Genomic DNA, 26,007 nt, shown 5'->3' on the forward strand with positions numbered 1-26,007 from the left:
GGATCTGAACCTTATAGAGACTTATCCTGCCTTTGTGTCCTACACACACACACACACACACACACACACACACACACACACACACACACACACACACACACACACACACACACACTTGACTGTAACATCCGAGTAGGATCATGTCACGTGACTGTTGCAGGAAGCGGGGTTTAAAGGTGGAGTGTGCGCGCTTCATGGCTCCACGGAGCAGGTTCGTATCCTGTTAACTTTCCACGTCTGTCTCCGTGTCCTCCGGCCGTAGTTCAGTCCTGTCCACGTGTGTCGGCGACATTACGAGAGCAGGTTTAACTAAACGATCATAGAGAACTGTGTGTGGTGTGGTGTGTGTGTGGTGTGTGTGCAGTGTGACAGCTAGCAGGTGAATCGCTGATTCGCCGTATGTTAGTCCGTCGTGAAGCTGCTCCATCTCACTCCTGTCTGTGGATCATCTGGTCCCCTGTCAACAGCCTGCTCCTCCTGTAACTGTGTCAGGATCAGTGGAGGCTGATTGTGTGTTGTTTTCTTTCTAGTCGACCACAGGAAGTAGCTAGAAGACACATTTTGTTAGGGGTGCAGGATTTAGCGCAACACGTGTGGGGCAGGATCTGTAGAGACAATCCAGGTCCATTCACACACTGTCAGACCGACGAGTGAACTGCACATGTGTCTGCGTGTGTGTGTGTGTTTCATGAGAGACACTCAGTTCAGTTCAGATGTTGGTGAATAAAACCTGGATGTTTGATCTGATGTGTGTTGTGAGCAAAGTTTCTGTGTGCTCCTCTACAGTGGTGAACACCTGCACACACTCAGATGGCAGTTTATCACACGTTGATAAGCAAATCCAGTTTAAACAGCAGCCTTGACATGAATCCTAGCTACCACCCTGAATGGGACGGGCCCAGTGATAAGAACAGCTCTCTTTATAATAATATAGCTAATATAATAGCCTACTATATTCACATTCAACCTCATCATGATCTCTGCATGAATAAACCAAAAACACAATATTGTTAGGCCTACTTATATGGGCAGAATTCAATAGAAAATAGAATTGATGCTATATCATGTCCCTTTATGTATTATTAGGATATGATAAGTTGGCCAGGGCGTGTCTATAGCAACACAGCACTAATGGTGCTAATAACACACAACAATGCTGTGACACATTTTACAGTTAGCCTATACATTTTAATATCACACTTGACCATATGATTTCAGTTACATTGTGATAAATTGAGCTTCACTAGTTTAAACTCATTCTGATCATCAGGGAGGATTCATTACAGGACTGATATGTAATGTATAATGTATAATAGACTGCATTAGTTTTAACTAGTGGGTGTTTCTTTTCTTTTTTTCTCAAATATGTTAATTGAGCTTTTTATATATTGACATAACAATAACGATAAAACAACAACAATACAATACAACATTGGTCTAGACAGCCCGTACATACATCTCACATGCACCTGACCAGTACAATGAAAAGGCCTTCACTGTGGGAAAAAAAGGACTAGACTGAATTAAAATAAATAAAATAAAAATACACCCCAGATCACAATTCTGGAAGTTCCAAATGACCAGGTTGTAGCCTAAGTACAGTGTTATGAGCAAGACGCAGGAAAAGAGCTAAAGGCTAAGGACAACACTCGAAAGCACTGAAGCCACTGTAGAGTTGGAAAAGTGAAGATATGGAGTCCAAATGTTCCTAAACTGTCCTTCTGAAGAGTGAAGCAGACAGGTCAGCTACTCAAGGGGAAAACATTCCATAATTATCTTATGCCAGTTTGACTTAGTGGGGTGTTTGTCACTTATCCAAGACAAAAATGTTCTTCCTTGCTGCATATGTGAGGATACAGTCTGGTAGAGTTAGCATCCACAATAGTATCTTGACTGGGGTAACCCAGGATTAAGAAAGAGGGTCCATGTGTAACACAACACCAGATATATAACTAGTGGGTGTTTCTAATAGACCGCCTGTTGCCTGTGCATGTGCAGTGAAACATCCCCTTGTTAGTGTTGTAAGAAAAAGATTCCCATGTTAGGCAACAAGAAAACTGTTTCCACTTCTCACTTGTTATATAGTCTTACTGTATCTGAATCTTCCACCACTAAACTATAGCTACATGAAGCCAGTGACTTGATGATTAGTTAAGTTAGTTAATTAAAAGTTAGTATCTATTTCACCTTTGGAGATTTGCATGGATGTCAGTGTGTTTGACTGTCATTCACATTCGTAGTGAAGTTACTGTTCAACTGTCTTGATGGTTAGATATTTAAATTTGTCACACTGTATGCTCCCAAAGTATACAAAAATTTATTAGAGGACTACATAAAAACGAGACAATGACAACGTTTTACGTTTTTACGTATTAGGGCCCTAATGCTCCAATCCTTATCAGAAAATGTATAAGGATTGGCTGCTTTCCTTTTACAGTTTATTCAATGATAGTAAAGTGACTTGATGATTAGTAGTGATGCAGTGAAGATGAAAAGCCTCATCTGTTTTTTAAATGACAGCCATGGAGAGTTGTAACATCCTTGCTGTAATGTCTGAGGACGTGCAAATGTTTTTTCCTGTATAGACCACTGGGCTGTGACAAACAGGACACAGACATGTCTGTAGTGCCGTCTCCAGTCGTGAAGGAAGGTGAACATGTGGACAGTTTTCCCTGCTGTGCTCTCTCCTCCTTAGAATTAGTACCAGGAAGTTGTGTGGTCTGTTCTGTGTGGTGAGAGATCATTAAACAGAGGATGCCTTTGCTAACTGCTTATGGCAAATTTAATGGATCCATGATATGAGTTGATTTTGGAGCATGAACATGAGGAGGGCAGATTCTCTATGGTAAAGCAGAAGTCCCTCGTGACAGGGGGGGAATCATGTGTCGAAATAAACCGGGAAATTTCTTTGGTGCAGTTGCAGAGGAATAATGTCAAATCCTGAATGAAGATAGTGTCTCTTCAGATAATACACCACTTTATTGATTCTTCTGGGGGGAAATCAGCAGGGTAAGTCAAAGCTTCAGGAGTTAACAGAGGAAAAAGATTAGAAGAGTTCCAATAGTTAATCAGTTTCAAAAGCGTAATTAAGTAAAATATAACGGGTATAGTGTCACTTCCCACTAGTGTGAGCTTTTAATCTTTGGTGGCTAAGTATAAAAAGCGAAAAGTCTTATTTCCCATTATTAAATAGTAGTAGCAGAGGTCAGCAGTCAGCTTTCATGAGGTGGCCTTTGCTGTTTGCGATGTCACTGTGTAAACATGAATGTGGAACACAGCGAGCCCAGATGTTACACTCAGCCATAAAAGTATCTCGATGCTGTGTCCTGTTCACTTGGTAATATTGTGAATCAAATTAAAGTACAACTGCAGGTTTAATTCATCAGAATCAGTGTAGACTTATAACAAAGGTCAGTGAGAACGGTAAAGATGTCACCTCTACTACTACTACTATCAAGACATTGACTAGCTATTGACTAAAAGCCAAATTTCCACCAAAAAATGCATGAAGTTAAACAAGATTTTAGAAGAAATACTCAAGTTAAAAGTCTGAAAGTCCTTCTAATTTCTCCTCTAGCTTCTCTAAATAAATGATCTTGGGTGCTTGCAAAATCATCAATGAATTGGTCAGACTTTCCCGGTAGCTTCTGTCAACAACAGAATTCTTGAAGCTCAACGCCCTTGAGCAAAGTGCAAAGTCTACTCAGCTGCTGCTCCAGTATCCAGCAGTCACTACGCTCATGAGCGTATCACTGCAGCACAGCGCTCAGTGATTCTGAGGAGGAGCGGCCGACAGAGACTCTGCTAAGTAATTCATCGCCTATCTATTTATTATGGGTGTCAGTGTGTTTAACTGTGCTCGCATTTATAGTGAAGTTACTGTTATACTGTCTTGATGGTTAGATATTTAAATTTGCCTTTTAAGTTTAGTTGTATTAACTTGTGTGGTTGTTGTATGACAAATGAGGACTTATATTTTTGACATTGTTGAGTGAGACTGCTGTCATTTAGGCGAGCTTTTCTCAGAGGGCAAATGTTTTCATTATGTATGTAGCTTTTGAGACGGAGAAACTGTCATGTTTAGTTTAGTAGCTTTTATGACAAACTGAAAAGATTAGTTTATTATTCAATTTGTCAAATCGAATGATGGAGTTATTGTTTAAGTAATTTTATGAACGTTTGCCAGGCTGCTTTTCTTCATTCAGTGATAGTAAAGTGAACACCTTTGGGACAGAACATCACGTCTGAACTTAATAAATTTCATTTCAGACATTTTATAGGTTGAGCAAGCAGCTATGGTAGGCCTAATTGATTATCAGCTGGACGGTTGATAATGAAAATAATCCCGTATAGAGCTGCAACAATTCATTGATTAATCGAACAATAATCGATTATTAAATTAATCATCAACTATTTTGATAATCTAATAATCGGTTTGAGTGGTTTTTTTTAAAGAAAAATAGTCCAAATTCTCTGATTTCAGCTTCTTAAATGTGAATATTTCTGGTTTCTTTGTTCCTTTATGACAATAAACTGCATATCTCTTTGGTTTGTGGACAAAAAAAATTTGAGGACGTCATCTTGTGGTTTGGGAAACAATGATTGACATTTTTTTGACCAAACAACTAATCGTTTGAATAAATTCTGTTTGCTTTTGTCCTTCAGGAGTTTGGACGGTTAAAACCAGAGGATGACTGCGACGGTGTTCCTCCTCCTGGTCGCTCTGTGTGCCCAGGGAGGATATGGAAAGGAGAAAGAGGAGGCGCAGAGACCCGGCCATGTTTCCGTAGTGATAGCGGGGGGCACCGGTGACCTGGCGAAGAAGTACTTGTGGCACGGCTTCTTCCAGCTGTACATCAACCAGGTCAGCAGCGGAAACACTTTCTCCTTCTACGGCGGAGGACTGTCGCCCCCCGACACGGCCACGCCCGTCCTCTTTGAGATCCTCAAGGCGATGTCGTGCTCCAAGGACGTTCCTCAGGAGCGCTGCGCTCTTCTGAAGGACCAGTTCCTCCGACTCTCACAGTACCGGCAGCTGAAATCCCTGGAGGACTACCAGGAGCTGGCCAAGCACATTGGGAATAAAGTACAGCAAGAGGGGATGACAGAGGCAGGGAGACTGTTCTACCTGTCGGTGCCAGCTTTTGCATACGCGGACATCGCTGAAAAGATCAACAGCAGCTGCAGGCCGGCCGCCGGGGCGTGGCTGAGGGTGGTGCTGGAGAAACCTTTCGGCCACGACTTCAGGAGCGCTCAGGTGCTGTCATCTCAGCTCGAGGGCTTCTTGAAGGATGAAGAGATGTACAGAATTGACCATTACTTGGGAAAGCAGGTGAGGACATAATATCCTCCACAGTCAGGGTGTCTTTCTCCTGTGAATCTGTGATTGAGATGTCTGATTCCTTGTGTCTCTGCTTTTGTGAGAAGGTGGTGGCCAAGATCCTTCCATTCAGAGCAGAGAACAAGAAGTTTCTGGATCCCATCTGGAACAAGCACCACATGGAGAGAGTGGAGATTGTGTTGAAAGAGACCCTGGATGTTAAAGGTAGGAAATGGAACCTGTCCACTTTCAAGTGTCTGAAAACAACTAGATATTTTATATGTTGCTTATACAGTCATGTGTCCTCTGTTCTGGTGTCCAAATAATTCAATTTTTGGACTCATCTGTCCAAAGAACATGATTCCAGAAGTCTTTGTCTGCGTTATCTCTGGCAAACTTAAGTCTGGCCTTCATGTTGGCCTTCTTTATGATCATAAAGACATGCACTTTCACATCAACAGTAGCAACAGGCTGCTGTAGGTCACGTGATGACACAACACTCCTTTTAGCATCTTGCGTTCTGCTCTTGGGGTGAACTTGCGCAGACGGCCAGACCTGGGCATGTTGGCAGTTGTTTTGAATGTCCTCCATTTGTAGACTATTTTCCGGACAGTGGAATTGCTGACTCACATAGTTTTGAGACCTTTTTGAAAACCTTACCAGACTCATAAACTGCTACAATCTTCTCTCTGAAGGCTTCAGGCAGCTCCTTCCATCTCCCCATGGTGTTCACTCTCACTTTTGAGGTTTTTTTCATTTTAAGTTGTTTAGCTATATAACTTGAATCTCCCAGTATTGTTAAAATTGGTATTAAATATCTGGATCATATGTCTAAATTATTCAAAAACACAGGCTTTCATAGGGTGTCCTATTTTTTTCACATGACTGTAGAATTATGGACGTTATCCCAAATGTTTCCATCGTGGTCATGGTCCCTTTCATTTGGTTGCCTGTGAACATTTACTAACTTACATAATATTCAAAGAAAACTGCTTTTTTAGTCTTTCTTCAAGTTTTAATCCCATGGTCTGTTTATACAGGAATGGACTGACACCTATGCAGATAATTCAGTTCTACTGAAGAACCTCCCAAACATCTGAATCATGACTTATACTGTATCAGAGAAGAACGCCGTAATCTTTCTCTCAGCCCCTCTCTGATGTTCTGTATCCACTGCAGCTGATTGATTTTTAGTTTGTTTTAGAGGTGAGGATGATGAGCTCACAGCCCCGTCATGATTATAATTTACATGGTCCAGCTCCATTCAGTGTTTTCACCAGGTGTAATCACCTGGTCAGCAAATGACACTGAAGGATCTTCAATGAACTGGGAGAAGCTGACCAAACTGACAGCAGTGGTTGTGAAGACACATGCTGCTGTGTGTTTATTAAAGGTGGTCGATGTGTCTTCAGCACTGAGTGTGCTATAAGATAAAAAAAAGTCAAGTTTGAATTTCAAAGGAAGCTCATTTTCTCCCTTGTTTTCAACCTCAAGGTCGTATCGCCTTCTACGATCAGTACGGGGTGATCAGAGATGTGCTACAGAACCACCTGACTGAGGTCATGACGCTGCTGACCATGAAGATTCCCATGAATATGACCAGCAATGAGGAAGTCATGGAAAACAAGCTGCGCATCATCAGCTCTCTGCTGCCCTTAGGGAAGAGTCAAGCTGTGATTGGCCAGTACCAAGCATACACGTCAGAGGTTCAGAAAGAGCTGAATAAAACCAAAGGTCACCTCACCTTCACACCGACATTTGCAGGTGAGAATATGATGGCTCTTCATTTTAACTGTTCTGGTTTAATGCATCCTTCTTTGTAGAAATCCTACATACTGCTCTACAGATACACTCCTCCCAAAAAAGTTTGGAAACCTTTTTTCAGTCAATCATTTCTCCCCTAAGTAATACCAATTGGTGTTGTATTTTACATCGTTGGAAAGCCTGATTAGTCACCTTTACCACGAGGTAGAATTTGTAAGGATCATGCACTCGTGGAATGAGCAACACAGCTAAACGTGTGGGTAGTGACCCCCCAAAAATGTGCCAAAATTCCCAAAACAGAACATCTCATCACTGAAGGCAAGTAAGATATCTCTGAATGAGATTCTGGAGCAGTGGCGATCCCATATCTCCAGGATCTGGGACCTACCTCCAGAGCCATGATCATCACAGAGTACTTCCACAATTTGGAAGTGGAGAGGATGCAGTGGCCTGCTGTGAGTCCAGACCTCAACCCAATTGAACACTTTTGGGATTAGCCTGGGTGTGTTGATTAACCTTCAACAACTCCTGGTTGGTCCCCGACAGTGTCAAATGAAGAAAGTTGTACCTCATTGTAAAGGTGACTGATCAGGCTTTCCAACGATATAAAATACAACACCAATTGGTATTGTTAAGGGGAGAAATGATTGACTGAAAAAACCTTTCCCAACTTTTTTGAGGAGTGTATAGTTGATAAACTAATGAGGGATTGTGTTTGTGTATTTCAGCTGTGTTGGCTCACATCGACGAGGCTCGGTACGAAGGTGTGCCCATTGTTTTAACCTCAGGGAAGATGTTAGATGAACGGGTGGGGTACGCTCGCATACTCTTCAAGAACGACGTGTTTTGTCTTCAGAACCACAACAGCGTCCACTGCAAGCCCAAACAGATAGTTTTCTATTTCGGTCACGGCAGCCTTAAATATCCAGCCATTCTTGTCAGTAAGAACTTGTTCAAGCCGGCTTTAATGGATGGTGAATGGAAGGAGGTGACGGAGCCAGCCGATATCAGTGTTTTAGGTTTGCCTCTGTCCGACTACTATGTGCAGACTCCAACAGAGGAGAGGGAAGCTTATGCAGAGTTGATCTCTCACATCTTCGGCGGACATAAGAACAGTTTTATCAGCACTGAGAACCTGTTGGCCTCCTGGGGCGTGTGGACGCCGCTGCTCAACAGCCTGTCCAACGCTTTTCCCCGCATCTACCCCGGCGGGGCAGAGAACGGGGACATGCTGGACGTTCGTCTCAAAGGGAAGGACGTCAGCTTCAACAGCGAGGTGGTGATAATCAGCCCCGATCAGATGGGCGGCACGTCGGCCAGAGATTTCCAAGTGATGCAGGGTAAGTTTCGCACTCATGAAATGGTGTCGGCCTGGGCCGAGCAGCTCGTGGAGCAGCTGGCCGCTGACGTGCAGGAGGCGGCGGAGGCGGCCGTACGCGAGAACGGCGTTTTCCACCTCGCCCTCTCCGGCGGGTCCACACCCCTGGCTCTGTTCCACAGGCTGGCCCTGCACCACTTCACCTTCCCCTGGACGGAAACCCACGTGTGGATGGTGGATGAGCGCTGCGTGCCGCTCACTGAGCTGGACTCCAACTTCTACCTGCTGCACGGCCACCTGCTGCAGTTCATAAGGATTCCCTACTTCAACATCCACCCCATGCCAGTGCAGCTCCACCAGCGTCTATGTGTGGAGGAGGATGGCGGAGCGCAGATGTATGAAGAAGAGATCAGACACTTGGTGAATGGCTCCAGCTTCCACTTTGTGCTGCTGGGAGTCGGCCAGGACAGCCACACGGCCTCTCTGTTCCCCGGCGTTAAGGTGGAGGAACTCGGGGACAGACTGGTGGCCCTCACTGAAAGCCCCGACAAACCTCACCAGCGAATGAGCCTCACGTTCACTGCCATTAATCAAGCCCAAAAAGTGGCTCTCCTAGTGATGGGTAAGAGCAAGCACGAGATGATCACCCAGCTGAGCCGAGTGAAGGACGACCCCCTGAAATGGCCTGTCACCGGTGTAAAGCCCACTAAAGGCAAACTTGTGTGGTACATCGACTATGATGCACTTTTAGGATAGAGGCTGTAATCCCAGCTCTCAATTAGACAAATATCTTCAATGCTGGATAAAGAATGTATGAGGACCAGTAGTTTTACATATTTCTTCTTATTGATTAAAAGGATAGTCCAACATTTGGCAAACTGGCCCATTGCCATAATCCCTATAGTCAGTAGGTTCGTTACCTTTATTTGTCGGTGCGAGCTATTTTTAGAACGAAAGTCCACCAGAGCATGTTGGAGGTGTTGGATTGTGTATTCGATGAGTTTGATGTGTGAAACCAAGAAATCCCATTAGCCTCCGTAGCGTAGCTCCGAGCAGCTTGCGGCTTGGCCGTTCTAAAAATAGCTTGCACCGACAAATAAAGGTAACAAACTTACTGCTATGAGTATAGTGATTATGGCAATGGGCCAATTTGCCAAAATGTTGAACTATCCCTTTAAATACTGATCATTCATGCTGCATTCTTTTGAAGTATGTCAGCAGGTTTCTGAGTGATGTCCTACACTCCAACCTGCCATCTGTTAAAGTAGGTACAGTGGCATGCAAACATTTGGGCACCACTGGTCAAAATTTCAGTTTATGCGAACAGTTCAGCAAGTGGAAGATGAAATGATCTCCAAAAAGCATAAAGTTAAACATGAAACACTCTTTTGCAATATTTTAAGCAACATCAGTGAATTAGTTTTGCTTTCTACAGTTTTAGAGTGAAAAAGGGAAACAAAGCAGCAGCCTGCAAAAGAATGGGAAACCCAGGAGACTTGAGCTCTCCGATAACTTTGACCAAGGAGCTATTTACTATTTACACACTGATAGTTTCCAAAGGGTGGGCTACTAAGTCCTAACTATGCAGGGTGGCCAAACCTTTGCTGCACGCCATTTTCCTTTTCTGTCAATTTGAAAATATAAAAAAAGAGAGAAAAAAAAGTTTAAAATGTAAAGGGAATGTGTCATCTGTAACTATATGCCTTTTGGAGATTATTTCATCTTCCACTTGCTTAACTGTTAAAGCATAAGTAAGTGATATATTTGTGTTAATATAAGTCTTAAATAGTTATATCTTCCGACAGCAATCACTTACATAGAGTGTTTGGACCGAAACACGGGTCTGTCAGTCACTCTGCTCTGCTTTGAGCCGAGGAGAAAACATTTATCGTATCCTACAGTTTTTATCCAATGAGGAGAGAGAACGGCATGCAGGGCTGTGTGTGCAGCCAAGGGACGCCGTGAATGTGGCGACGTAGGGACGAGGACTGTTATGGTGCGTTCAAGGAAACTCGTATTTTTCCGACCGTGAAGTCGTACCAGTTCGATCTGGTACGAGTTCACCGGTCGGAAGTTACGAGTGGCCGTTATAGTGACTTTCACCGGTAAAACAGGTCGGAAAAACACGAGTGGGTTGCCTGGAACGCTACAAAGTCGTAAGTTGTGACTTGAAGCTGTAATTTACGATTTCAAAAGCCTGCCTGGAACGCAGCATTAGCGAAAACGACCGGACCACTTACTTCTGCTTTAATATTAACAGAAATGTTGACCAGGGGTGCCCAAACCATTGCATGCCACTGTATAAAGATGATCTTTAATCAGAATGAGAGCTCCATTATATCTATCATTCTGTGGTATGGCAGCTGAAAGGAGGAAACTGTTTTTACACAACAGTCTGTTCTTGGTTTTCTTATGGAGGCTCCATGCTGAGGGCATCATGCAGTTTGTGGTTTCTCACATTTAAAGAGAAGATGATTTCCTGCACATGATTTCTCCCGCAAGAGAGCGTTGCAACTGCGTTACGATGCAATTACTGGGGTTAGAAAACTTGCAGTCAGGAATGGTTTGAAGTCTAATTAATACGGTTTGAAAACAATAGGTATGGTCCTTTTTACTGAAAGGTGTGTGTGTGTGTGAGAGAGTGTTAAATGAAGTTGGTGGTTTATCTAAGGCTAATTCAGTGTGAGATGAGTGAAAATCTAGACCAATATAGTATGAAGTACACACAGCAGTTTACAGTTTACAGAGTGCAGAGTATAACTGTAGCACTCTACGGACATCTGATGTTGTAAAATACAGTATGTGCTGCCAAAAGACAAATTTCATATGTGCACTTATAATCCAGGATGATTGTATGTTTGAATTCAATCAGATCTCAGGTGATTTTTCTTTTCTTTTATAATAATCTACACTTCTTGATTGTACATTTCATATTGACAGTGAACCCCTTAAAAGAATCAAATGAAAATGACACTGGTTCCATATTTTGTTTAAGAAATAATGGAATTGAAATTTTTAGTATAATTTCTTATACATGGTGCTTGACCAATGAAAACGCATTCCCAACCCCAACACACATTCACATTCCACTTAGGGAAGTCAGGTCTTTTTTTTTTTCGGTTTCGTGTGCCTGTGTCTGAGGGGAGTGCTGCTCAGCCACAGCAGTCATGTTATTGTCCATGTGTTTAATCCAAGAAGAAGACTGCAAAGGCATCTGTTATGTACAATATACAGTATATACCCTTTTTCTATGCATTGTACGCAGGGCACACTCTACACATCACACAGGCACCACATGACCTTCTCGTGTGCTGCCACAGGTTTAGGGGATCATTTTCAATATGTTTGCATCTATGAGTGATTTGAATTTTCTTTCCACAACTTTATCACTTTAACTTATTAGATATGAAAGTTGCAATGATTTGTGGTGAATTCATACAAAATTAACTCTGGTTTTATGGATATAGGGATCAGTTGCATCATATGGGTATTTATAATGGGAGAATAGAAAATATCAGGTAAAACATAATCACATGATTTTGCAGTTTATTCATGAGCAATAATTTGTTTGTCACCAAAGCCAGCTATGTGACCTTTTTATAAAACCATTCAGATGATGAGGTTCACTTGTGTTTTGGTACAGAATCTGCATTTTTTATTTTTTTATTTTACAATTCAACCTGAAGTGCAGTGCTCAGTGTAACGCTTTACTTTTCCAATGAGCCAAATATCACCATCAGTACTGTATACAATTTTCACATGTGTATTTTCATGTGTATAAGTATACACAGAACCTACTGTGTAAACACATATTTATTATCTTCCTATTACCAGCTGTTACATGATGCCAATTAACAAAATAAAGGTGAGCTGTTGTGATAATCAAGACAAACATCTGCTTTTGTGATTCTTCTCTGAAGTGACGGAGCTTTAAACCTTAGAGGGATTAGGTCACTTTCCCTTTTTTTTGTTGTTCCCATGGTGTTCAGTTCCCAGCTGCTGGTGGCATGGAAACCACATGAAATCTTAATATGTGCAGTGTCAGATATCAGCGTGGGACAGCTGGGCTGTTTTATCGCTCATTGTTTCTGCTCTGCTCCGTCACAGGCCGCCTCTCAGTCAGCCACATTCCTCCCCTCACTAGGAAAAAACCTTGAACAGACACAAGCAGGTGTTATTTCCTTTGAACCGCGTATGAGCGGTCCCGTACAGTAGCTATTCATACGTTCAGAGGAATTGTGTTTCACCTGTGCTGAAAATAGAGGCGACGGTCAGAATAAGAGACATGTAGTACAGCTCTGGAGTGGTTTCAGCCTGTGAATGCACACATGTATACTAAATCATCTTGATGGACTTATCCTATTGAACCAAATGAACACTAACACTCCTGTCAGTTTCTTACGCATGCTGCTGCTGTTAGAGTTAGGATGACAGTGCACAGTCCTTGTCCGCATGACAGCAGCCCAAACACATGATAGGAAGCCCACAGGCTCTGGGGGACTGGGTCTAACAATGTGAATATCACTGAAAAGCCTACAGAGACAATATTATCATTAAACACTGCGTGCACAATTATTAGTCAAGTGAGTATTTTGACCTTGTCATCGTTTTTGTACATATTTTCCAACTCCAAGCTATATAAACTTGTATGTTGGATTTAAGCATAATGGGGTATAAGGAATGTGGCCAAAAGTGATCAACACCCTATTGGACAACCTATGGGATAGTTCAACATTTTGGCAAATTGGCCCATTGCCATAATCCCTAGTCTTAGGAGGAGGTTCGTTACTTTTAAAGGAGAATTCCGGTCATTTTTGACCCCTAAATCGTTGTCCTGATGGTCACCCAGTGTTGGGGGGAGCAAAAAACGCGACTAAAATTGATGTCAAAATTGAATCAAATATCTATGGTACATGACTCGAATCCTTATGACACACTACTGAACTCATAAACTGACAGGATGTTTCAGAGTTCGGCTGAGGTGAGTGATTACATGCAAAAACACAAAGTTTATACTGTTTATATCGGTTTATACTGTACAGTTTATGAGTTAAGTGGTGTGTCATAAGGATTCGAGTCATGTACCATAGATATTTGATTGTTTTTTGAGTGTTTGTTGTGGTTGAAAAAATTGCCCCCATACTTCAGCGTTGTTGTCGCTAGCGCTAGCGCCGTCTAGCCATGGTGTAACTCCGGTTTGCCTGCATCAAGTCGCGTCGCGTTTTTTGCTCCCCCCAACACTGGGTGACCATCAGGACAACAAAAATGACCAGAATTCTCCTTTAATTGTCGGTGCAACCTATTTATAGAACGGCGGAGCAGAGCCGCGAGCAGCCCAGAGCTACACTATGGAGGCTAATGGGATTTCTTGGTTTCCCTCATCAAACTCATCAAATACACAATCCGACAACTCCAAAACGCTCCTGTGGACAAGTTGTGACCTGCACATTCACCACACTATGAGATAATAACGGAACGTTACGAGATGGAGTTGTGTTTCGCAGCAAATGCAGAGACTGTTTGGCGAAAAACTGACCCTGACGGGAACGCGCATCAGCAGTTTTTGCATGAATTTGTGTAAAAAGTGTAAAATGACTTTCAGAGCAAACGTTTTGTTGCAAATAGTCAACAGGGTCGCAAGAAATGTGAGGAGGACAGCATCAACAGCTGCAACATTTTACAGTTATTGACTTTTCAGAGTCAGTTGAATGTCTTTTTTGGCCCATTTTGTCTGAGGTAAAGATGTTGCCTAACAATTGTTCACACCTTAAAATAGGTTGTTGACCACTTTTGGCCACATCTTCCCTCATTACACAAATCCCTCATTACACAAATCCACATCACCCCATTATGCTTAAAATCAAAAAACATACAAGTTAACATAGCTTGGAGTTGGAAAACATGTATAAAAGTGATGATAAAGTCAAAACACTCCTAATTCCATTCCTAATAGCTGTGCATGCAGTGTAATTCTCATTTCTACCTATTCATCTTTTACTTTTTTTTTTTTTTTTAATCTGTGGTAGGAGGATTTTTGTCAAATCCAGTCCATGCATGTGTTGTGAGAGCTGTGTGGTTTACCTGAAGCGATGAAGGACAAGGCAATGGAGGCTGACAGGTTGTTCAGCAGAGGCTGTCTGCAGTATCTTGATGATTTAGGCCTTGGAACAAAACAGATGTGTGTATTAATACTACATGGCCCATGATCTGTATGGCTCCATGCCATTGCCTCTGTCCTAATTACCTTGCCATGACAAAGAACTGAGGAACCAGAACAATAGCCATGAAGACTGCATTCACTATCTGACTGCGAAGACAACATGAATAGGGCGTAAAATTAAAGCAAAAATACATTGATTTAAATAATATAAAGATATTTTTTACATTATTTAAAGCAGAAATGTGAATAGCTGTAATATCTCGCTTACAATTTCAGCCTCTTATCCCTTGGTATCCATCTGCTGCTATGATATGCCATGAAGATTAGCATGTAGAGAAACATAGATGTTAGTCATCCGGCTCACAGACGTGTGCCGTAACTCTACTCCTGGAGCGGGGAGGACGTGTTCAGATGAAGAGGTGACCGCAGCTCCACATGCGAGTGGGAGGAAGGATTGTGTTTCACGCAGCACAAGCACAGAGAGACATTTGCCCCATATTGTTTCCCCCGAAGGCTTAACTTCAGCACACAGACCTCAGCTGCAGGGCGAGGGTGACGGTGTAGGTAAAGGTGCAATATTTTCATGTGATTTTAGAATAACATCCTGTCGAGAGCCTTACCCTTAACAGGAACAGAAGAGTTTCCTCATATTGTAAAAAAAAAAAAAAAAAAAAGGTCCAGCCTACAGTGCTCCTCCGTGTGTGTGTGCGTATGTGTGTGTGTTTGTGCAGAAGAGCAGCAGCATATCACCCCTGCCCCATATTGACACATAATGAAGCATCCCACCTCGAGGGCTTAAAGCCTGCTCCCTCCTGCTCCTCGTGCCTGTTGAGTCTTCCAGAGAGACAGAGAGACGTCCAGGATGCCTGTGGACTACAGTGGGACATGGGACATGGTCAGCAATGTCAATTTTGAGGGATACATGGTTTCACTTGGTAAGTGCCAGTGCTTATTTAACTCTTATTTATAGGAACATGCTGGCGCTCAACTGGATACAGCGTCGAGTTAAAAGTTATGACACAGGGGAGATCTGTGTGTACAGTCAACTGGGAGGTTTAGATGGTGGGAATATGACAGCATCATTTATGTAGAACATCTATTTAGACGTGAGCACCATGATCCATCATCTGCATACTTGTTCGATGTCTTGTGAAAGTAAATGTTCATGTAGCCTGATGTCCTGCTGATATGAGAGCGGGGTGGGTTTTTCTAACAGAGGCTTACTTATCATTTTCACACACAGGCATTGATTTTGCAACACGCAAGGTTGCCTCCATGCTGAAGCCTCAGAAAGTGATTAAGCAAGATGGAGACTGTTTCACAATCAAGACGTTCACCACCTTCAGAAATTACGAGTGTTCATTCAAAATTGGAGAAGAGTTCAAAGAGGTGACCAAAGGAATGGACAACCGCTCCTGTCAGGTAGCTATACACTCCTTAGTAATAATATGTAATCACAAAGTTGAAACGTGTGTCAAATGTTGCTGTGATCACAATGGCACAACATAAGAAAATAAAATCACATTATTGAAGTGTTATGGTCTATTTCTGATTTCATCCTACATTAGACTGTGGTGAACTGGGACAAAGACAAGCTGGTGTGTGTTCAGAAAGGGGAGAAGAAGAACAGAGGATGGGTTCACTGGATTCAGGGAGACGAGCTTCACTTGGTATGACTCTGCAGTTCTTCTCCTGGAGACTCTTCCAGTTAGTGTCTGATATCTTATGATGCTTATTACAATGTTTTTGTGGACTTTGTACATTCATATTTTTCCATCCAAAAGGTAAAGTATACACGACCCGATCACTTTCATTGTCACTATTACAATGTGATAGTAATATACTGTGGTACATCTAACTGCCCCCCCCCCCTTTTTTTTTTTTTTTTTATAAATCCATACTGTATAACTTATTTTATCTTATGATACATTGATTGATTGATTTATTATTGGAAATCTATCTTTAGTATTTTGTTTTTTATTCTATGCATACGTTTGCACTGAAGGAGCTGCTCTTAATCTCATTGTACATGTACATAGCGACAATAAAGGCATTCTATTCTATTCTTTCCAGGAAATTACCTGTGAGGATCAAGTCTGCAAGCAAATCTATAAAAGGGCCATGTGATGGATTATATATGAATCTACTGTATCACCATTAAATGACTTCAGCCACATAATGCTGTTATAGTAAATATAGCTATAATATGGCTTTCTGTGATGGAGGAAAAAAAGTCTTTATACCAATCCAACAGTGTATTATTGTTCTTTTATATAATTTCAGTTCATTAATACTAATACATAAACAAACAGCAGGATCCCCAGTGCCAAAAGATGTGTGATGTTAAAAACTTTGAAAAATCATTTATGCTGTATGGAAATGAATGGCCTGTATCAGTATAAGCATCAGTATGTGACACGTGTATTTATATGTGATATCTGAATCATCTTGGAAACAACACGTTTTTGTTCATACCAATAAAGCCATTTGAATTTAATTAAACTGTAGTTTGTCAGCCTTTGTAGACTCTTTATGTTTGAATCATATGAGATTCTGAATGTAAACATGCAGAGTAGAGGAGGAAATGAGTGGTCCAAGACAAACATCCAAGGAGTGATTTCATTCTACATATACTGGGACATCATTAGACGGCAGCTGTCATCCAGCTGTAAACTCACCACAGACCCCAAGACACAGGGAGAGAAGAACAGAGCTCCCTGAGAGGAAGTGAAGAAACTGAGGGCTTCATACCAAGATCCTCTGAGGTTTGAAGCTGAGGTCACTGGCACCAGACAGTGGGCTGTGAACAAGAAACATCTGAGCAGGAGCTGGTCCTGAAGAGACCGAGCTGAGAACTCAGCTCAACACTCAGATCTCATGAACTCCTGAGCTGAGTGAGAGTCTGAAACACCAGCCTCCAAGAGAGGGCCAGAGGCCAGGAGAGCCAGCAGGGGGAGTCTGAGGAGGACTCAACAGATCAGCCAAAGGGCCGTCCCTTCCAGCCTCCAGACTCTCAAGTCTTTATTTCTTTCTATATCAATAATAAACTTAAAAGCAATTACAGTCTTGAAGATGATCCGGTGTATATTGATGTTGTATTTCAAAGTTTTAACAACCTTTTTTGTCAAATGTGGGGCCTGTTATATAGCTGTTTGTTACTTCAGTGTGTATGATTTCCTGTGAGGTCTCAGCATCTTCATTCATGTGATAGAAAGAACACACACACATACGGTAGGACTCCAAACAGAGTCAAAAATTAAATCATCATTCCCTGAATTTATTTAATTCACCATGATACAGTCACATGAACACTTCGATTATGGGTGCCTGGGTGGGGAAAAATACTTTAGGTCCATAAAAAAAAAAAAAAAAAATTGATATTTGATGAAGACACGATTATGATTTTTTTTTTTTTTTTTTTTTACCGGTAATGTACAATGTTACTTTACTCTGACAGAGCAGAGATCGCACGTCACTTGATTAGCTGACATTGTAGTTCCTCCGCCACGCCACAAGATGGAGCTGTACAAATATACATCTTTTAAAAATGAGACCAACTCGACAGTTGTTGGTTTGCTTGGTAAATTTATGCCGCGAGATTTCTTTTCCAGCAAACAATCGCCACACAGCAAACACACTGGAAATGGGTCGTTTTTGTGTCCTATTTTAATTGTGTGAGACTTTCCCTGCGTTGTTTCGGTTGTGAAGTGTCAACTCGCTGTCGCTCCAGTGGTTTGTTCAAGTTTCCACGTAAAAATGTCAGTGGACAACGAGGAAACGCTTCAGGTAAGAACAGTTTTAGACATACAGGGTAATGGTATTAACTAGGTTTTAACTTTAAGTTGTGAGACTCGTGGTGGGACGCTCATAATGTGTTGATTTTGTACAATAACTTAGCCTACTTCAAATATTGATGAAGTTCTCATTGTGGTCTGTGTAAAAGAGCAGTGTACCTAGAATGAACTCACCATCAACTCACTTAACATTAGTTTGCTATGACACTGCTGCCTGTGGTGGAAAATGTATTTGTTACAGTGTATTACAGTTATTTTGTGTAGTCCCTCAGATTATAAATATGTGTAATGTGTATACATTTGTTGGGAATGTCAGAACATGGCTTATTTTGCAATATCTTCCACAAAAACTAAATAAACAAATCACAAACAAAAAAGAAAAGGGGGAATAAAAGTAGCACCATTTAGTTTTATCTTTAGTTTTTACTACAGTCAACCCCACGTAATCTAGTAACCAATGGGTCCCTGATCATGCATCTATAAAAGCCCCTCACTCCTCATGCACATGGGACCCCAGACTGACAGAAACTCATTTCATGGTCATTGCTTGACCAGTTTCAGTCATGTTAAGTGTCTGTGATAGTTTCTGTAAACCATACATGCATGGGCTCACATCTCATTCAATTATTCAATTATTAAATATACAACTTGTATAATACTGCATGTGTTTATGTACAGCTGAAAGTAGCTACATAAAAAAGTGTACTCAATAAATAAATTAGGCTTTGTTCAGTGTTTGACTGCTATTAAAGTGAAAGTTATTGAATTGCTTTTAATGGCGTGGAATCAGATTTGGTGAACACTGTGGAAACCCTGAAAATGTCTGTGACATCATCCTTGTGTTGAAATACACATCAGGCCATTTTTAATGTGTAATTCCAGAGGTTGAAGGCAGCAGTGCACTACACCGTGGGTCGCATCTGTCAGCAGACGGGAGAGGAACACCGGAGAGAGTTCAGCCCTCAAGTCATAGCAGCGATCACTGAGACGACATTCAGACAATGTGGTGAGTGTCGGCTGCCCTTCACCAGGTGTCATCCTGCCCTAGAGGGAAATTATTTTAAAACTCACTAAAGATGAGTTTTGATTCATACAATTTTACAATAAAAGAGAATCTTTGATAATAGTTTTACAAATTGAGAGACTCAATTGTTTCTATAAACCAAAGCGTGTATAATATTACTTGTTAGGACCCTTTTACTTTATACTCATGACCCCCGACTTGATAGTTTGGAGTTGTTTCTCTAATAAATGGCAGCTCCATCCAGTCCAAATGAACGGCTAAATACTTAATGATACAAGTATTAGAAAATGGTTATAAAGCAACCAGCAGTTTCAGTCGCTTGAGTCAAAAAAGTTTTCAGTGTATTGTATACATTTGTAAGAGACAGACTAATGACATGTAACACCTTTAAAATTAAATTTAATTAATAGGTTTTTTTATTGGAACAGTGTTTCTTCATTGTAATTTTGGAGGTCACAGTATTGTCACATGAATTGAATCATTTCAATGTTTGCATCAGGTTGACACAATTTTAAATTAAAATTTTCCTATGTTAACACAGTTCTGTATCAGCATGCAACATAACAAAAATTTTGATCATGATATTTGATCAATCACAAATCAGTATCTGATTGTTGGCATTCACTTTTTTCCCCAGATATATTTGCTAAAGACCTGGAGGCCTTTTCAAGGTGAAAATCTTTTTTTCCCTCATATACATATCAACAGTGCTGGCCTACAAGTTGAAATATCTGGTGAGGTCTTTTGTCCCTTTGTGTAACACCATCCAAGTAAAACTTCATCTCATAACTTTTTCAGGCACGCTAAAAGAAGCACAGTGACTGCAGAGGATGTGAAGCTGGCAGCCCGTCGCAGCAATGCGTTGGTGAGTTATTCCCACTGAACTGTCACAGTGGAAGTATACACCATTTAAACTGTGTGCTCTTTACATGTGCTAACCAAGTCAGAATGTTGGATGCTCAATAACAGTGCAGTAGTGCAGTTTCTTCTATGCAATGCAGTGTAACTGTGTAGTGTATATATTCTACAGCAGACAGCAAACTGAATGTTTAATTTGTCTTTATTCATTTCAGTACAGCCACATACAAAATAAAAGTGAAGAACTGAACCAGGAGCAGGAATTGAAAAAGAAGAATACTGCAAAGAGGAAGAGCAGAGACACTGAGGAGGAAAGCAGAGAATAAGGACAAGACACAGGCAGGCCTGCAGTGTCTCACTTGTGCCCAACATTCAAATAAACATGAAGACTGACTAATACATCACAGTACGTTCAGTTCATCAAAAGTGCCACAGTCATTCTTCTATGGTTGTGTTTGTAATTTGGATATTTTACAGTACATCTCTGTACACTTTCTAAACATTTAGACTTAACTTTAGACTTTTGTTTTTGAGACTGATGAAAATGACCAATGCCAAACAACTGATGTAACAGTTTTGAGCATGGCCCAAGTGGAGCATACTACAGACTGTAAAGTTTACTTAATCTTGGATTAAAAATGATTTACTTGTTTACCTAAAAATGTTATCAATGTGTCGTCTTGCACTTAAGGACAGAGTGACACTGTCAAGACTATCAGGCAATTCTCTATAACGTACAAGGCCATCTACAAATCCCCATCACCAATTACAAGGTTCAGCTATGAGTCACTACTTTTTACAGCCAAATTAGGGACAAATATCACTTAGAGAGGTGATGCTACTTCTGAGTTAATCTACTGTGGTGAAAAAGAAGACAAACACCCCTTGATCCCAAAGAAGTTCCCCTCTAACCCTAGATGTAGCTGTGAATAATGTAGAAGAATATTCACTCTGCCAAGCCATTGAAAGCAGCAAAAAGACAGGTACTACCCCATGTCATGTCTGAGAAGGCCACACACTGAAAGTGTTGGAACTTCCGTCTTCGTCCTTCAGTACAGACTTCAGTCAGGGTTCAAACGGAGACCTCGACCAGCAGAGCCCAAGGTCCCTAGATATGTGAATCGAATTAGATTTGTTTTTTTATTTGACAAATTGACTCAAGTAATATCAACTAAGCATCTATTCAAATGAACTTTATTAGAGAACTCCCTTCATTTGACATGTTTTTAAACACCCCACAAACAACAAGAGCTACTGGGAACCATTGGACACACCACTCCACGTTCTCACACTATCACTCGCGTCCCCCAGAGTCTTCAGCAGGTGTCATCCACATCAAGTACACACTTACAGATCAGTTCGGTAACATGAAAGCACACACCATACAGCATTCAAATCAGATAATATAAGCAATACAAATATTCATCACAACATTCCACTACATTTTGATATTTCTGCACTTGATCGACATACTTAAGAATAAGGAAAAACTTGCAAAGATTAAAAAAAAAATCTTGAAGTACTAATTAAAGAATGTCCATGTTAGGGGAGGCGCTCGTAGCATCTGCAGCTTCCACTCACACACTCAAAAAGCAGTCAAATTGGGCTCTTTCACCGCACAACCAGTCCGTTTCACGCGTCTCTCCGTTCGCTCACTCATCGCTTCACTCTTCGCCACAAGCCATCCTCAATCGCACTCATCAGTTCTTAAAATGTCAGTTGCGCAGTTCTTTCCATTTAAAAGTGGATAAAAGTGAAAACACCCACCGTCTCTTAGAACATGCGGAGTGAAGCCGTTCTTTGATGGCATAGCATTTACAGGTGGGAAGAGGGAGAATGATACCGATATCACCCCAAGAATGCTGCCAAAGAGGAGCTTCCTCACAGGAAAATGGAAGAGAGGTGAACTGCAGAAGAGATTTCAATGAAGGCTTTTCCACAGAACTTGACTGCAAATAAAGTTGCACTTAAAACATTTAGGTTTCAACCAGATTCTTCTCAATGCAAGATTGCCTTTTAGGTCGATGACAAAGCCGGATAATGGTGACTCACAAACATTCATGCATTTTTTCAAAATGGTTATATCACATTTCACAATACATGCATTAGAGAATCCAGTTGAAATGGATACAAACAAATGAGACATCAAAAATAGCACTTTAGTCGGACATCCTGGTAAACAACTCACTTCAACACTTTCTAAATTAGATCTTTAGCATTTTTTCCGAATGTACAAAACATCTTCCACAAAAAGTGTTAAGTTTTCAGATACGCATTAACACCAGAAATAAATTTTGAAAAGACTCATCTTTCTCACAATACTTACCATACAAACACTTAACTTACATACCCCACCCAGATGACTTTGACTCCATACTGGAACCAAAACCTGAGCTAAACCCACTACCACTGGTTGTAGAGTTTGACCCTGTTCCCCAGCCGAGACTGGCCGAGCTGGTGCCGTAGTTGCTGTTGCCTGTACTGAAAGACTGACTCTGGTCCCTACTGGAGCTTGTTCCACTGGACGTGCTGCCTGAGGTCGATGTTTGCTGCTGGCTAGCCAGCATACCCATCATCCCCCAACTACTCTGCAGGGCAGCCTGAGCAGCAGCCATCATGGCAGGGTTCAGACTGAAGGAGCCAAAATTTGCCAGACTACTGTTAGTGCTGCTCCCTAACCCACTACGGCTGCTACCAAAAGCTTGCGCTCCAAAACCATTTCCAAACCGTGTTGTGCGGTCAAACTGCCTATTGCCGTGTTTGGGTTCAGCATTTGAGATGTGAACGCTGACACCTTTGATTATTAAGTCCTCTCCACAGAGAGACTGGGCCACCTGTGAGAAAAAAGACATGTATCAGATCATGTGGAGATGGGTACCGCCACGGCAAGAGGCCACTTTCTACTACACGCTCTACCATACCTGATCGTCTGCAAATGTGACAAAGGCAAAAGCTCGGAATGGCTTGGGAATGAAGACGTCTGTGACTTCTCCATACTGCATAAAAAACTGCCTTAGGTCGTCTGTGGTCATGTCTTCTGTGCAACGGCCTACAAACACTTTGCGGCTCCTCAGGGGCTCGTCCGGGCCCTGCTGTGAAGAAGAGATGGGAAAAAACAACAAAAACTGGTTATACTGTGCTAAAGACACAACAACATTAACTCGGTGTACATTCCCATGATGTGTGGGTATCTGCATGGACATTACCATATTCACCTTCGAGTTAGGGAGCTTGCAGTCGCACCATCTCCCGTCGATCATGTGGCGCTGGGAGATCACCTTTTCTTGAGCCTCGTATTCAGTGAACCTCACAAAACCAAAGCCTTTAGAGTTTCCAGTCTTAGCGTCTCGTTTCACCTGAAGAATAAACAAATACACAAACAAACAGGATCATTCGTTACTACATGCCACCCAGACAAATTGATAATATATGCAGGCAATATTTGAGATGTTATACCTGAACCATGATGACTTCTCCAAACGTACTGAAGTAATCCTTTAGGTCCTGCTCAGTTGTTTTCCAAGGTAGACCCAGTACAATCAGGTCAGATGTCTTCATATCGCCTCTCTTCATTTTTACAGCAGAGGAGGCATCTATTTCCTCCATTTTCCTTTTATTGTCTACATGATCAACAGAGAGAAATTAATTTTTTAGATTTTAACCTTTCTCCTTAGCGCTTTGCCCAGATTACAGAGGCTGTAGCTGGCAGTGCTAATTAATAGTCTGACTTTAAGTGTTCAGTAATGTTCTGAATACCATAATTTAATACACTTCAGCTATACCAACAACTACTGTCCTGTTCAATCACCAGGAAGCTAAATCCAAACTTCTCTGGTTTCTCTGACTTTTTTTTAACAAATGCATTTTTATAGCCATTTCTTAAACTTAAAAGTACATAGGATATGAAAGAACACGAGTAGGGGTTATTGAGGCCATGAATTTAATGCATGAATTTAAAAATAAAATTTTAAATTATATCATATGTGGCAGTACTTCACCTTAGTATGTACTATTTATTTGTAATGATATAATTAATTAATCAGATCTGGGTACGCAGTAAAATGTTAATAGTATCGAGATCCGTGTGTCTTTTTTAACATATGGTCAATCGATACAATCAATAACCTACGCTAGGCTTAGAAAACACTCCAAAGCGCTGTAATTTGCAAAACCGCATGGACACTAATTCACTGGAGTTCTGCTGTATTTCCTTTGTCAAGATGTGGATAGCAGGCACGTTGATCTTGTTTTGTTTCCTACGTGAATGAATTTAGCGCCTCAGAGCGCACTTCTGTGGGCGTGGGCAAACTACGCGTCAAGTCATTCTCTTCTATTTTCAGGATACTGAGGCTACATCATGAATTATAAATAACATTACATCTGACCACCTGTTCGGACAAAGGATCTAGTCGGATTAAATGTCCACAAAGTACTCATATCTACCTTTTGGATAGTTGACGACATACACGACATTGCCCCATCCGTTCTCTGGTGCGTGCAGGACCCCTTCCACAAGACGCACTCCCCGCATGCACTGAGACACGGGGCTCCTGAACCGCAGGCCGCACGCTCCTGGAAACTGAGCCGCCACAGTGGAGAGCAGGACGGTACCGTCATCCTCGGACGGGATCTCCATGGGTTCTTCATTCTCCTCCTCTGCTACTCGAATGTACACTTCAGCCATTTTCCCAGAAATAAAACTCACTGTTTGATTCAGTGCTGAAGTTAGCCGTTAGCTCGCTACTTGTCCACAATTGCGGCTAACTTTAGCCGATGTTGCTAATACGACCAAATGAGTCAGGGTAATTGGTTGCTGTTTGTTTTAAATGGAGACGTCAGGAGTCGAAGTGCCGTGACAAAACTTCGCGGACATAAATCTAAATTATTTCATAGATATTGTTTCCCCCGGTAGAGTTACCAACGTGCATCGGCCTTACTGTTCCTTTGTTCGCTGGGACGGGGATCTGTGTCGTCAACACGGGACGACGACACTTCAAACGTGATTCTCAGCCAAAACTGCGTACAGTCTCGTCCAAAAACGATTTCTTCAAAATGGCTAGCGCCGACCTAACAAGTTCTACAACTTCAACAAAGCGCTCTACTCGTCCTCAATGCAAAGCTTAGAAAAATATTTTTCAACACGAGGTGAAAAATGAAAGCGCCTTGCCAGGCCTACAAAGATGGCATTATCTAAGCACAGACGGAACTACGTCATTAGTTTGGACGGGTTCATTTAGTGGCGGTTAATGTGTGCAAGGCGCGACGTAAGATAAGGAAGAAACCAAATCAGTTTTCTGGGTGAATTTGTAAAATCAACATTGCTATTACATTATGCGTTTAACCCTGTGTGCAATATAACACAACTCGTTTAATTCTAATAAAGAATAATACAATTTGTCGGGCAATCTCCCCCCCTGAGGAAGCACGATCGGTCAGGTTTGGTACATCCACGACAGCAGCTTCCGCGACTTGCTACATCTGTTGGCAAAGATGGGAAGATGGCGGTCCGCGGGAGAGCGCTGAATCAATGGAAAATTGTAGCGCCGCATCCATAGTCTGTTACGTTGTATTATCCATTTTAAGGGTTTATCTCTCATTTCAAACGTTATAGGGTCGGAAGGGGACCATCACCGTCAACCGCTGCATCATAGTAGCGGTGCAACTGCCAGGTGCATGTTAATGTTCAATTATTGAATCAACTTATTAGTTGAAAGAAATTACTGTTATTGTTACAGTACCTCGGGTCTGACGTAATGCCACATTTTCACA

At 41.6% G+C, this 26,007-nt stretch overlaps 5 protein-coding genes across 15 annotated transcripts; 3 read left to right on the forward strand and 2 right to left on the reverse strand.

The window, feature by feature from the left end:
- Positions 1 to 121: 121 nt before the first annotated feature.
- On the forward strand, positions 122 to 9,888 carry h6pd (hexose-6-phosphate dehydrogenase (glucose 1-dehydrogenase)). Of its 3 annotated transcripts, none has more exons than XR_015035871.1 (6): positions 122 to 211; positions 4,666 to 5,332; positions 5,428 to 5,545; positions 6,815 to 7,084; positions 7,813 to 9,241; positions 9,570 to 9,888. XR_015035871.1 is itself a non-coding variant. In XM_085777402.1 (5 exons), the coding sequence occupies exons 2-5, from the start codon at positions 4,691 to 4,693 to the stop codon at positions 9,156 to 9,158; spliced, it is 2,376 nt and encodes a 791-aa protein (XP_085633528.1). In that variant the 5' UTR covers positions 3,686 to 3,808; positions 4,666 to 4,690; the 3' UTR covers positions 9,159 to 9,281. The 3 variants fall into 3 exon arrangements, 1 of the variants encoding a protein (XP_085633528.1); XR_015035870.1 differs by lacking the exon at positions 122 to 211 and adding an exon at positions 3,686 to 3,808; XM_085777402.1 differs by lacking the exons at positions 122 to 211; positions 9,570 to 9,888 and adding an exon at positions 3,686 to 3,808 and having other exon boundaries at positions 7,813 to 9,281.
- Positions 9,889 to 12,186: 2,298 nt separating this feature from the next.
- On the reverse strand, positions 12,187 to 15,247 carry LOC146987919 (uncharacterized). 2 transcript variants are annotated; one of them, XM_085777404.1, is made up of 6 exons: positions 15,183 to 15,247; positions 14,647 to 14,709; positions 14,484 to 14,563; positions 12,805 to 12,935; positions 12,650 to 12,716; positions 12,187 to 12,554 (listed from the first exon to the last, which is right to left on the reverse strand). In XM_085777404.1, exons 2-6 carry the CDS (start codon positions 14,685 to 14,687, stop codon positions 12,475 to 12,477), a joined length of 399 nt encoding a protein of 132 aa, XP_085633530.1. In that variant the 5' UTR covers positions 14,688 to 14,709; positions 15,183 to 15,247; the 3' UTR covers positions 12,187 to 12,474. The 2 variants fall into 2 exon arrangements, with proteins under 2 accessions (XP_085633530.1, XP_085633529.1); XM_085777403.1 differs by lacking the exon at positions 15,183 to 15,247 and adding an exon at positions 14,831 to 15,161.
- A 22-nt stretch (positions 15,248 to 15,269) lies between these two features.
- Positions 15,270 to 17,061, forward strand: rbp7b (retinol binding protein 7b, cellular). Its single transcript, XM_085777406.1, has 4 exons — positions 15,270 to 15,497; positions 15,806 to 15,984; positions 16,131 to 16,232; positions 16,636 to 17,061. Exons 1-4 carry the CDS (start codon positions 15,425 to 15,427, stop codon positions 16,687 to 16,689), a joined length of 408 nt encoding a protein of 135 aa, XP_085633532.1. The 5' UTR covers positions 15,270 to 15,424; the 3' UTR covers positions 16,690 to 17,061.
- A 1,055-nt stretch (positions 17,062 to 18,116) lies between these two features.
- Positions 18,117 to 20,639, forward strand: cenps (centromere protein S). Its single transcript, XM_085777411.1, has 5 exons — positions 18,117 to 18,348; positions 19,239 to 19,362; positions 20,018 to 20,051; positions 20,179 to 20,245; positions 20,454 to 20,639. Exons 1-5 carry the CDS (start codon positions 18,319 to 18,321, stop codon positions 20,562 to 20,564), a joined length of 366 nt encoding a protein of 121 aa, XP_085633537.1. The 5' UTR covers positions 18,117 to 18,318; the 3' UTR covers positions 20,565 to 20,639.
- tardbpb (TAR DNA binding protein b) lies at positions 20,425 to 25,430 on the reverse strand. Of its 8 annotated transcripts, none has more exons than XR_015035875.1 (6): positions 24,682 to 25,430; positions 23,695 to 23,858; positions 23,454 to 23,594; positions 23,160 to 23,327; positions 22,006 to 23,072; positions 20,425 to 21,346 (listed from the first exon to the last, which is right to left on the reverse strand). XR_015035875.1 is itself a non-coding variant. In XM_085777410.1 (5 exons), exons 1-5 carry the CDS (start codon positions 24,920 to 24,922, stop codon positions 22,581 to 22,583), a joined length of 1,206 nt encoding a protein of 401 aa, XP_085633536.1. In that variant the 5' UTR covers positions 24,923 to 25,430; the 3' UTR covers positions 21,417 to 22,580. The 8 variants fall into 8 exon arrangements, 4 of the variants coding, with proteins under 4 accessions (XP_085633536.1, XP_085633535.1, XP_085633534.1 ...); XR_015035874.1 differs by having other exon boundaries at positions 23,160 to 23,330; XR_015035873.1 differs by having other exon boundaries at positions 23,445 to 23,594.
- Between the last annotated feature and the right edge of the window lie 577 nt (positions 25,431 to 26,007).

This window comes from Trachurus japonicus, chromosome 5 (assembly GCF_045865225.1).
Source record: "Trachurus japonicus isolate A0001 chromosome 5, Traja_1.0".
Taxonomy (NCBI): domain Eukaryota; kingdom Metazoa; phylum Chordata; class Actinopteri; order Carangiformes; family Carangidae; genus Trachurus; species Trachurus japonicus.